This window comes from Stigmatopora argus, chromosome 4 (assembly GCF_051989625.1).
Source record: "Stigmatopora argus isolate UIUO_Sarg chromosome 4, RoL_Sarg_1.0, whole genome shotgun sequence".
Lineage (NCBI taxonomy): Eukaryota > Metazoa > Chordata > Actinopteri > Syngnathiformes > Syngnathidae > Stigmatopora > Stigmatopora argus.
Window position 1 is genome coordinate 18,152,685 of NC_135390.1, and position 11,790 is coordinate 18,164,474.

Genomic DNA, 11,790 nt, shown 5'->3' on the forward strand with positions numbered 1-11,790 from the left:
GAGGCCGACGTACTACCCACTCGAGCTGCCGGGCCGCACTAAAAAACAAACAGACAAATAGCTAATCAATAAATAATGGGTATCATATTTTCCCGACTCCCGAGTACAACTCGGTCTACTCAAGAAAGGGTTTCTTTCATTCATTCGTTCGTTTTCCCAACCGTTTATCCTCACAAGGGTCGCGGGGGATGACTGTCCCTGCCAACTACGGGAACCAACCTGAATCGGTGTCAGCCAATTGCGGGGCACGAGGACACAAAGGACAACCGTACACGCTCAGACTCGTAGCTATGGGCTTTTTTGTGTGCCGTTGTGATGGAGTTGGGAAAGAAGGAAGATCAGTAGTAATTACGGTGATCTGCCTTGATTGAGGTAATCGGGCCACGCACATGCACAAAGCCTGGATTACCTGAATCAGGCGAAGAGCACTCACGCGTCTTGTCCTCATTAACCCGTCCACTGCCACGGTAGACATCAAAATCCATTTGAGCTGGGAGACCAGCCAGGTCAAGTGGATTGGATGTCTATCGCCATCAATGGTCGCCAATGTGTTACTAGTTAAGATGGAGCCTATACTATTTTTGACAAATTCGAACTAAAGATATTTTTTCAAAAATATTCCAGTCTTTTTTTTTATTCATAAACAATTAGGGTTACAAGATGATTTACCCCCCAAAAATTGTCAATTCCTTTTGGGGATTAAATGGCTAAAAAGGATTGAAGTGATATTGGTGGACCTAAGGATTTTTAAAATAGGCAAAAAAAATATTTTTTAAAGCCAAAACCAACATTAAAAAAATATATATATATATCGATAAATAAATATTTTTGGGGGGGAATCTGGCAAAAATATGACAATTATTATACATACCTTTCTTCAAAATAAGGTTTTATTTGGAAATTACAGAACCCAAACAAACCAATTAAAATAGTGTTGCTAATTTGGGAAGTAACGCAAAAAAAGGCCCAAATTTTGATCAAACTATTTTCTACCAACTGAACAGAAGAGGAACTCATCTCTGGCCCACTCCAGTTCTCTGAGGGAGCTTCTGCAGAGGAAAATCGACACTCTGGAGGAGCAGTTGCACCCGCACGACCACCACCAAAACCTCAACGATCACACGGAAGAGGACGCCGACGAAAACCGAACTGGACACGCCGACGACAGTGTCCACGAGGACAACGAAGCAGACGCTCACGCTTACCTCCCGCGTAAGGGTTACCACGGCAACAAACTGGAAAGTATGCTCAGCCAGCTTCACCTGACGGGTACGTAAAGTTGGATAACGTACTTCGAGTTCAGTTCCTACACTGGCGACGTAACCTCAAATGACGCGTAGCTCGGATTTCACTGTTAAAATTGAAAATTACGTCAAAATACTAAAAATGACAATCATAAATAATCTGTACTTACCATTATTGCTGAGATGAATGGAGAGTTAGCTTTTTCAATGGTTTATTTGCAAGCAAAAGCATGCAACACGACAACTAGTGATGCCAACAAACCAAAACTAATTAGCCACCTGGTTCCTCCCAATCAGACGTGTGCTGCGTTTAAGGACAGCTCGGAAAACACAGCACTCAACACATCAACCTGTTGTATACATGAAACTTGATTAATTACATTACTGATTATTTTTCCTTTACGCAAAGTTTTTTTTTTTACCTTGCCTGTCGGCGAGGTAAGATCTGCGAAAAAAAGGAGGGGTGAAAAAGTCACAGATACATATTTTAATATTTGCTACTTCAGGTTCTAGCGAGAAAAGCCACCCCGATGCCTTCCAGCTCAGCTTCCCCATTCGGAGCAACTACATGTACGCCCGCGTCAAGAGGACGCTGCCTCAGGACATCTTCGCGATGACGTTGTGTCTGTGGCTCAAGGCCGGCGTGGGGGCCTCCATGGGGACGCCGTTTTCCTACTCGGCCCCGGGCCAGGCGAACCAAGTGGTGCTGATCGAGTGGGGTGGGGACCCCGTGGAGCTGCTCATTGACGACAAGGTGATGAGGCATGGGCAGAAATAGTGATGTTCCAATATCACCAGGGCGGTCTGATCCAATCAGCTAGGGTGAACTAAAAGCCAATCCGGTTTCTGTATGATTTGGACCTTATTTTGTAGGCCGTGTCTCTGCCTTTGACGCTGAGTGACGGAAACTGGAACCACGTGTGCGTGACGTGGTCCACACGGGACGGACACTGGGAAGCCTACCAGGACGGCGACCTGCGGGGGACCGGCAGGAATCTTGCTTCCTGGCGTCCCATCAGAGCGGGTGGAGTCTTCATCCTGGGACAGGAACAGGTCAAGACAAATTAAAATGTAGTTTTTTTTCGTAGAGGTCGACCGATTTGAAATTTTCAACAACGACTAAAAGAATCTGCCAATTGCTGATGTTGATAGCCAATTTAATTTGGATTTTAACGCATCCTGACTCCGAAAGCTTGAATTTGAAAGCATGCCGATTAGGAAAGCCAGCACTAATAATATAAATGTATCAACAATTAAACTCTAAACACGCCCTCAACTTATAACCTGTAAAACAAAAAGTGCAGAATGTGTAAGGAACAGTAAAAAAGAAACAAATCATCACAAAATTCTAGAGTAGTATTCAATGCTAGCCGTGGCAGATGACAATTAGCATTAGCAGTTAGCATTTTCCATTAACTTGACCAAAAAGCAATTAGCAGAGCGTTCACGTTAGCATAGCATTACCCATTAGCATATTCATTTCAGTGTAAGGAGCCTACACCAACTAAATTAGCTCACGTAGACAACAGAAAAAATGTATCTATGCTTATTTAGACTAAAGAAGATAGATAAGATGATCATGATCAATTATGTTCAAGGTAGACAACACCAATGATGTCAGAAACATTTGTGTCAAACAAGGAACACAAGAAAACTTTAGCTCTAGGAAGCTCATTCACTTCCAGTCTTTCTTTTTGCACTACAACCTTGTGACCACTAGGAGGTGCAAATTCGCAACAAAGATCAAAACAGCGAACAAATTAGTTACCCTATTACGTACATGGGCATTTTATTTGTATCGAAGTCCCTATATATCGGTCAATTGTTAGTCATTTGCCCGAATTTTTGGGATTTTAGTAACTTAGTCATTGCATTTCTTACTTTCAGGATACTTTGGGGGGCCGCTTTGACGCCACGCAGTCCTTCGTGGGCGAGCTCGCCGACGTGCAAATGTGGTCGTCGGTCTTGAACGCGGTTGACATCCAAAGGCTGGCGTCGTGCGGCGGTCGCCTGACCGGTGACGTCATCTCGTGGTCGGACTCGGAGTTTGAGCTTCACGGCGGCGTGGTCAAACGCCCCCAAGAACCCTGTCACTAAAATACTCCTCATTATGTTGACCACCGATAAAACTCATAACAGAGGTGACAAACAAACAGACAAAACAACGCCTCTGAAACAAATAAGAAATGCCTTTGATTTTTTTGTTTGTCTCATCTTCGTAGCAACATATTTACCTCCTGTCGTAGGTGAAACCTAACGAACTCGGTTCCGTGTCTGCTCGTGTTCACGATAACTCAAGAATGAATGAAGGGATTATCATCAAAAGAGGGTATGATTGTGATCTGAAACGGAAGAGGTGATTAAAATGTGGGGTCATGAGGTTAGAAAAAAAAAATCAATAATGAATAAAGGGAATCTGTTGGGTGTTGTGACATATTGTCATGTTCATAATTGTAACTTGTTCTGTGTTAAAACAATATGTTGACAAAATAATCATTTGGAAGATTTCCATATCAAGTACAGCTAAACACCAAAGAATTTGTCATCATTTTGTTAGCTTTACATGTTTAGTTTGACATTGCCTGGTAAAATGTAGTAGCTGTTATTGCATTCAATATACTGTATTGTATATACATTTTGTTGTTATTGTTGTATTCACTGCATTTCCTCGGTTAACTCATCGACTACCATTGATGGCGATAGACGTCCAATCCATTTTGACCGGGAGAGGTCGCTCCCACTCTCCCAGTCTATCGCCTTCAATGTGTTATTTTACAGAACTTTGGGTAGTGCACTTGTATTTCTGGATGATGATCATTTTTTTATACGTGTAGTTTAAATGAAAATGTGTTGGAAAACCATCTTACATGCATTGCAATTGTTAAAAGGCTTTGTAAAAGTAATAAGCTTTAGCGAAAAAAATCACAGGATCAAAATGAAAGCTCTAAAATGTATTGTTTTGCAAAAATTGGACTTGGTGCAGCGGGTTTGACGCCCGTGATTTACGGTATTGGACTGCTTGACTGTTAGTTAACCCTTGAAAAAGCACAAATCAAGCAACAGTCAATCATCACCTTTTTATTGTTATACAGTAGTTTACTGGCACCGATGTGTATTTGTGTGTGTGTGTGTGTGTGTGTGTGTGTGGTTTACACCGTTTGCTACATTTATATCATATATAGCTCCATCTTCACCTTGCCGTCAATAAATAAATAAAAATAAAGACATTTTCTAAAAGAGGTGGCTCAGAAATGGTAACATTTTGTTGTTTGGATTTTCCTTTTAGGTTTTTTTTGGCAACTTTGCACTTTAAGAATTCAGGGCGAAGAAGGCCTGCGGGCAAATTAAAAAAAAAAAAATGCAAAGCACAAACGGGATTCGCTAAAGGCCGTTTTTTTTCTTCCTAAAGCTTTGGGAGGAAAAACGACGAACGTAAAGGCAACTCACAAAGTTTTTGTTCTGCTAGCGTCTGCAAAAAGGTCCAAATTCATCATTCAGCTTCATGCTACATTTTTTTTTTTCAAACCACAACTAAAACACTACGAAGAAGAACAGCAATACAGCGTGAACGTCTGAATTTCAAACTGAAGTGGCGCAGTTTTAAAACTAAGAACAGATTCTGTAACACTCCTAGTTTCGGGTTCATTGACGCGCGTCAGTCGCAACAACTGATAAAGTGCAGTAAAACAAATAACCTAGTTCAACTTTTCCTACAAAATTCATCAAAAAAAGGTCACAGAAGCGTTTTATCTGAATGAAATCAGCAGATCATTTGTGTTCTATGGACATCGGGAAGCAAAGAATTCAAATAACCTAATGACACTTGTGCTTCGGCGGGCAAAAATGACAAAATCCCCTCGAAACGAGGACCGCCAAAGTTCAGAAAAGACTTCTTCTCGACTCAGTGCACTAACGCCCGGCGACATGCGCTCCTACAGTAGGTTGTACAAAAAAGGAACAATAAATTAAACAGTCTCTATATGTGCGCCATAAAGAAATTTGCTAAATATTTACAAAAAAAATAAAAATGGTACATTGGAAGGAAGTGCCTTCGACAGGAGAAAGAAGTCAAAAATGTCTTCTTTTAATGTCAATGTCGGGAGGTTGGTGGATGTTTTAGTGTTTTTTTTCCAAAATAACAATTGCTTGTTACATGTTTGCCTGCCTGTTAGTTATTGGCTAGTCTATAACTCACCTATTTTGCTGAAAAATGGACTATGTTGGTATTCAAGGTTGAGATTAAAAAGAAGAATGGAGGTACTAATCTAGGGTTGCTCTTCTTTCTTCTTCTGCGATATACGTTTCTTCCTGGCGGCGAGCATTTCGTAGAAGGGGTCCACGCTGACCGCCGATCTGATGTGACGAAAAAAAAAAGTAGATTTGAGACTGAGTCGACCTTCCCGATGCAATGCCGATTTTTTTTTTGCCTGTTGGTTTATGTTGCGCTAATGAATGTGACTTGCGGTGTGAAGTCATGTTGCATCGATGCCAGAAAAGGAAACAAAGAAGCTCGTGGAAAACAATCGAAGCTGAAGGCGGTCCGAGCAAATATTCGAGCGTCTGACCTTTTTTTTTTGTGCCGAGCTGCGTGTGATTAAGTCTAAACTTTTTGGGCGTACTTGATGCTGTGGATCCACTCGTCCTTCTCCTCCGGCGTGGGGGCGGAAATGCGGTAAACATTGTGGTTGCCCTCCACCACCCGCCCGTCGGCTTCCGTCTTGCACGCTTTGATCAGCTGACCGCGGTTGTTGGGGATGTACAACTCGAAGCAGTTCTGTTTGAGGGAAAAAAAAGTAGGTGTAAAATATGTAGTACAACTCAAATACTTGGCGTAGGAGCCTATTCCTTTTTTAATGCTATATTTTAGGGTTTCCCCCAGTGCTTCGATAAGCCTGGCGGGTTGCCAGGCTTCTCTTGCCGACCACCAGGCTGAAACAGTACTACAAAACAACGGATTAAAAAAGTAGTCCCTCGGTCCTACTTGAGAACAAAAAAATGAAAGCATGCGTTCAGAATCCAGGGCGACACTCATCTGTGTGGAATGCGAACTTACAGGTTTGCGCGGGTCCTCCACCTCACGGATGCTGAGATTCTCCAAAGGAATGATGCCTCTGGGCTCTTTGTCCTATTTGAGGAACACGGTTAGTTCATTCTTCACTCCTTCCATTCCATTTTGACCGAGAGGCCTGCCGGCCTGCCCCGCTCAAAATGGATTGGTTCATGGCATTAAAACGTGAAACGGAATGCCCATCTCGCGTGTGCGGTCGATTGGTCGCCGATCTTTTGGTCGCGGTCTTTTGGTCGTTGGTCTTTTGGTCACGGTGTTTTGGTCGCCCGGACCGCAACAACGGGCGACAAAAAGACCAGCGACCAAAAGACCGACGACCAAAAGACCGGCGACAAAACAAGGTAAAACAACGCGGTCTACGCACCAATAAAAGCCAAGAATGGCCATGAGCAGTTTCACTGATCCGACGTGTGAGTGTAAAAGAGTTTGTATGTACATGAGTTGTCCCCTTAGGAAGGGACATCAGTCAGGGTCTTAACAAGTTCTCCAACAAAAAACAATAAAAGTCAGGGAAATTTGGAGCTTTTCTTTAGCCTAATAATTAATAGGGCATTAAGTATGACGAAATAGTCATTCGCAGTTAGTATTTAGGGAATTTGAGCAACGATTTAAATGGTAATTATCAATAACGTTCCGGGCGACCAAAAGACCGGCGACCAATCGACCGTGTACCCCATCTCGAGACTTACTGTTGTGTACTCAAAATAATAGAGGCAGTTGTCTGTGAGGATAAACCATCGCCTCTTCCAGGTTTTCACTCTTCCCCCTGAAACAAACGGACACCGATCACCACGAGTCCCGGGCGCGAGAGTCCGCCACCAGGCTACCAGCTACCCTCCTGCGCACGAGAACCCAAGGCAATACATACCTCCTGACAAACAAGCGGCAGCAGCGGAAGGTGGAAATCGTGGGAGAGGAAGCGCAAGATGAAAAGGCGACCGGCGTATTTATTTAGAGGCGAGAGAGGAAGAGAGAGGAGGACATAGGACACATTAGTGGCACGCATCGCAAGCCCAACGCAGCCATGCAAAAAAACTCAATCCTGAAAATAATGTAAAAATTCAAAATAGAAGCTCCATAGCGAATCCCTTGGTCACCAAACAAGCCAGATAAGAACACGGCGTAAAAAGACGGCGCTTCGTCCGTACCCAGTTTGAGGAGCCACCCCTCTCTGTCGGGGTTGAAGAAAGTGTGCGTGAGGTCGTTGCCGTCGTCCTCGGGGATCTTGAAGGGCTCGTTTTTAATACTTTCGTAGAGGTTCTTCAACGGAGAGAAAAGCGGCGTTAGCGCGGCCCTTTAGCTAGCGGCTGGAGGTTGGCGTACCCGTAGGAGGTCCTCGGGCAGGTCCCCCCCGTCGTTGATGCCTCGGTTCATGGAAATGAAGCGATCCACGCCCGGTTTGTCTCTCACGTTGGGGTTGTGGAGGCTGGTGTTCAGCATGATGATGGCAAAGGACAGCACGTAGCAGGTGTCTGGGGTAAAGGAGATGGCGGATTAAAATGATACTACATAAAGAAACAAAAGCCTCAAGTAAAAGACAATAGAAAATATCCAACCGTGTGGTTCTTAAAAGCGAAATTAAAAGTCTATGTGAGTTCATCATTTGACGACACCCGTTTCAAATGAGACGTCTTGTGTTGTCAATGGCAAACTTCAGTGAGCCACTTTAGATTCCAACTTGGACTTACACTAATTGTATGTATCTAATTATATATATATATATATATATATATATATATATATATATATATATATATATAAATATAATTCTGGCTGTATGATTGAGCTGCTGCAACACTAAAATTTCCTATAAAGCAGATACATTTTAAAATGATCTTATCCCAGCTTACCACGGAAATTGCAAAAATATCCTCTATAACTGTCGCCAATGGCAGCCAATGATTTAATAACTACCAAATCAAATTACTCATGAATTACGTGTTAAATGTGTCTGGACTCCAATTTCTCAATCTTCCAGCATGAGCTTCTTTGAAATGCCGCTGATAACAACTCTAAATACAGCGTGTTTATTTAGTGAAACGTTTATATATATTTTTAAAAAGCAATACATTGTCAACAACATATATTTAAAAGCATTAAATGTACATATTTACCCGTGCTCTGGAAGACGCCCGGGTTACAGCGACAGTATCTCTGGGCGAAGGCCTCCATCATTCGGTCGATCTTTTGGGCCTCGCCGGGTAGACGGAAACTCCACAAAAATTGTCTGCGAGCGCCAACGGCAAACAACACGCCCACATTAGTCTTCAAATAAGCTTTAGAGCGAGTCGGGCAATAAGTTGGAAGTCTACCTGAGGGCCTGGACGAGGTTGAGATCCGTGAACTCGTGCAGGTCAACGAAAGCCTGGAGAACTTTGATGTTGAAGTCGTCCCTGTGGAAAAAGACTCGTTAATCAAGCGTCTTTTGACAAAATGGATTCGCTCTTTTCTCCTAGACATGAAATGGCATTAATTTCTAATATTCTTTGCTGAGAATAAAGAATACACACACCTGGGACTATGACTGTACGTAGATGAACCCTTTCAGAGGATGGTTAAAGTCTAGTCAAAAAAATCTTTAGCTTAACTCATTTACTGCCAGGGCAGGTCACGGAGTGTATGTGCTGTGGTAGTTAGTAATAGAGGGAAAACTACATTGACAATATTGATAAACCGCCAAGCCATTTTAAGTTGGAGGGGCCAGAAGCTGGATGTCTATTGCCGTTGTGTTAAGCTAAGGGACGTTAAGAGTTATAAAATGAAAGTAGAGCTGGGCAATATGACAAAAATTGTTATCACGATAAGAAAAAAACTATTAGTCGATATCAATAATTATCACGATAACTACATCTATTCTGGTTTTAAATTTGAAACTTCAAACTTCTGTGAATAAGTAAATCAATGGCTTTCTTCCTCATTCAAATATGAAAGTATCTGTTACCTTACTTTATATCAAAAGAGAATATGAAATATGATGATTTTAAAATGTATTTTTGTTGTTCTGTTGTGCAATAAAGAGAAGAGAACTCCCCAAAGGAAGAATCCATGCCAACAACGCTAATACGACGTACGATTGGATGTCATACAGAGGCTGCAAAATTTGAGACCCATGCCCTAACTTAATATAATAAAAACATTGAAGACAAACATGGTAATCCATGAATGAATGTGTTGAAAATGCGCACCTTTCTCCGAGGTAATCGCCTATCGCCGTCTTGTTGAGGCCTTCACCTTTGTAAAGGAACTGAGCGATGTCCTCGGAAGTGTGTCGGAGTAGCTCGTTCTCCACGAGAAATACGATCCCCTACGAATAAAAAAAAAAACATGTCACCCATCTGAAAAAAAAGAACACTTCCAAATTTTAACATTCCAACCTTTTTCGGATCCATGTTAAACTTCTTCCTTCCCATCGCCACGTGTCGGTTTTTCTGAAGAGTTTTACTGCGCCACGGACAGACGTGAACAATGAAGCACATTTTTTATTGCTTACAAGGACATTTGAAATAACCCACCTGCCCTCCGTGCTGGCCTCCAAGCCCTCCACCTCCAAAATGGCCTCCCGAAGCTCCTCGCGGAGCCTCTGGATCTCTTGCAGCAGTACCCCCTTCCTCTTCCGGATGTCCTCCAGCTCCGAGCGCTCCTCTGGGCTTAGGTCTACTGGGACTGCGGGGGGAGGGGCAGGAAAGAGCGAGCCCGTTAGCTCCGATAAAAGCCCATTTCTCTCCAACAATATAGTCGAGGCTGTTTCCAGTTGGCAATGACAGATGACTACTATTGTTATCAGGAAGTTCCAAGTAAGCACATGGACTGAGGGTGGAGATTTCAAATTAATCATACAATGGTGTCATGGCAAGTCATCTATCTATTATTCTGTAGCCTATATATATAATATTTTTTGTGCCCCACCCCATTTTCTATATTTTATGGCTATTCAAATTCATCCATTGTCTGAAGCGCTTATCCTCACGAGGGTCCGCCAGCTAAGTAAGGGCACCAGGCAGGGGACACCCAGAATTAGTGGCCATCCAACACCCAAATGTCATCTATTCTATAATATTTTTCATTGAAAAATATTTACTTGAAAAGCAAACTAGTACATATACTATTACTAAGGCATTTATTCATTTATTTAAATTTTATTTACACGAAAAGCTTCATAAGATTGGTTTTCTGTACTGCTTATCGGCACAAAGGTCGCGGGGGTGCTGGAGCCTATCCCAGCTGAATTAGGGCACCCTGGATTGGTGGCCAGTCAATTACAGAGGTTCAAAACAATAAACATACAAGTTCTCGTCTCATTTTCTGAACCGCTTTATCCTCATTAGGGTGCGGGCTGTGCTGGAGCCTATCCCAGCTGACTGCGGGCGAGAGGAGGGGGACACCCTGAATCGGACACGTAAAATGAGGCGGTGGGCCGGACCTTGCCCCCGGGCCTCGAGTTTGACATCCGTGAACTCGTTCATCGTGAAGCCAAAACAAAATTTCTGCCCTCTCCCCAAAAACCACGCCCACAGTCGGGCTACAGCACAGCAATAACATGTTTGTAACTACTCAGGATTAAGCAGCAGCACATTCTTTAACAAATAAGACGCATTAAAACGTATTAAAAATCTACCGAACGACTGGCTGGAACCGAAACACGAGCCGAAGCAATCGATAATCAGTTAACGTCTACGGCAATGAAACTGTGCCACAGCGTGACAGTGTTTTAATATTGTAACCACGAACGTATAACGAAAGTGCCGACATCAAAACAAATCGAATAATTCAAACAATAATTGACTCGGGCGAGCCGCGGCTAGCTTGACGGTAACGTCTACATGAAACTAGCTAGCTTCTCGTTAGCGACTTACTGTAGTCCAAGTCATCCATTTTCGGCGCTTTATTTTTAGGCATAAATATTTCCGAGTCGACGGTCATCCAATAGGAGAAAAATGTGGATATATATGCAAATATATCCTCAAAATTGAAAGGAAAGATGAAAAACCACGACTACCAGTGGTTTCGATACGTCGGGCCGGAGACAAAGAAGGTGGCGACACCGGAAGTGGTGTCTAATGATAAAAAGGGTTTCCGGTCAAGCTTTACTTTTAGCCTTCAAAATATAGGCATTATTTAGATATGAAAGGGCCTTCTCATGTTTGTCTTGCTTCCTTTAGATATTAATGCAAGAGAAATAATTATTTTTTGTATCACTTTCGGCAAAATATATTTAATCATTTAGTCACGGAAATGAAGTCCTTTTTATAGAAAGTGACAAGTTCTAGTGTTACTATATTCTTTGCTAATCCTTATTATTGCAACTGACTATTTTAGTAATGAAAACTTATCAGGGGTCAAATGTACCAGATTTAATTACAATTATATAATTGTGTAAATAATTAATCATAAATTAAATACTAAAAAGTTTCAGCCCCAATAACAGAAAAAGTAAAAACAATTTAATCCCTGTTTTTAAGTCCATTTTTTTAATTGTGA

General features: G+C 42.3%; 3 protein-coding genes across 10 annotated transcripts in view; 1 reads left to right on the plus strand and 2 right to left on the minus strand.

The window, feature by feature from the left end:
- LOC144072641 (BAR/IMD domain-containing adapter protein 2) overlaps window positions 1–4,164 on the minus strand; it is a 26,187-nt gene extending 22,023 nt beyond the window's left edge. For 2 of the 6 annotated variants that reach the window (XM_077597779.1, XM_077597774.1), the window contains exons 1-3: window positions 3,126–4,164; window positions 1,415–2,282; window positions 1,206–1,351 (exon numbers count right to left, since the gene is read on the minus strand). The gene's annotated coding sequence lies outside the window, so the exon portion shown is untranslated. Of the gene's footprint in view, window positions 1–409; window positions 611–1,205; window positions 1,352–1,414; window positions 2,283–3,125 lie in introns of those variants that run through there. The other 4 variants (XM_077597775.1, XM_077597776.1, XM_077597777.1 and 1 more) reach the window with 4 other exon arrangements.
- The window catches only part of LOC144072643 (neuronal pentraxin-2), an 8,337-nt gene extending 3,749 nt beyond the window's left edge, over window positions 1–4,588 (plus strand). Inside the window, exons 3-6 of the mRNA XM_077597783.1 lie at window positions 1,005–1,269; window positions 1,751–1,998; window positions 2,118–2,297; window positions 3,132–4,588. Coding sequence (XP_077453909.1) covers window positions 1,005–1,269; window positions 1,751–1,998; window positions 2,118–2,297; window positions 3,132–3,341 — 903 coding nt within the window. The 3' untranslated portion in view covers window positions 3,342–4,588. The remainder of the gene's footprint in view (window positions 1–1,004; window positions 1,270–1,750; window positions 1,999–2,117; window positions 2,298–3,131) is intronic.
- On the minus strand, window positions 4,307–11,371 carry cyth2 (cytohesin 2). 3 transcript variants are annotated; one of them, XM_077597782.1, is made up of 12 exons: window positions 11,166–11,367; window positions 9,825–9,975; window positions 9,687–9,753; window positions 9,498–9,616; window positions 8,625–8,705; window positions 8,427–8,539; window positions 7,636–7,784; window positions 7,461–7,572; window positions 7,002–7,078; window positions 6,298–6,369; window positions 5,864–6,018; window positions 4,307–5,597 (listed from the first exon to the last, which is right to left on the minus strand). In XM_077597782.1, exons 1-12 carry the CDS (start codon window positions 11,230–11,232, stop codon window positions 5,510–5,512), a joined length of 1,251 nt encoding a protein of 416 aa, XP_077453908.1. In that variant the 5' UTR covers window positions 11,233–11,367; the 3' UTR covers window positions 4,307–5,509. The 3 variants fall into 3 exon arrangements, with proteins under 3 accessions (XP_077453908.1, XP_077453907.1, XP_077453906.1); XM_077597781.1 differs by having other exon boundaries at window positions 5,810–6,369; window positions 7,002–7,080; window positions 7,460–7,572; window positions 11,166–11,371; XM_077597780.1 differs by having other exon boundaries at window positions 5,864–6,369; window positions 11,166–11,369.
- Window positions 11,372–11,790: the final 419 nt, after the last annotated feature.

What these genes read in the sequence shown, in the direction of transcription:
- cyth2 (XM_077597780.1), bottom strand. Translation starts at nt 11,232, where the DNA reads ATGACCGTCGACTCGGAAATATTTATGCCTAAAAATAAAGCGCCGAAA. An exon ending in TGCCCGAGGACCTCCTACGG is followed by an intron (nt 7,573 to 7,635) that starts GTACGCCAACCT and finishes TCTCCGTTGAAG; the next exon opens with AACCTCTACGAAAGTATTAA. An exon ending in ATTATTTTGAGTACACAACA is followed by an intron (nt 6,370 to 7,001) that starts GTAAGTCTCGAG and finishes TTCCTCAAATAG; the next exon opens with GACAAAGAGCCCAGAGGCAT.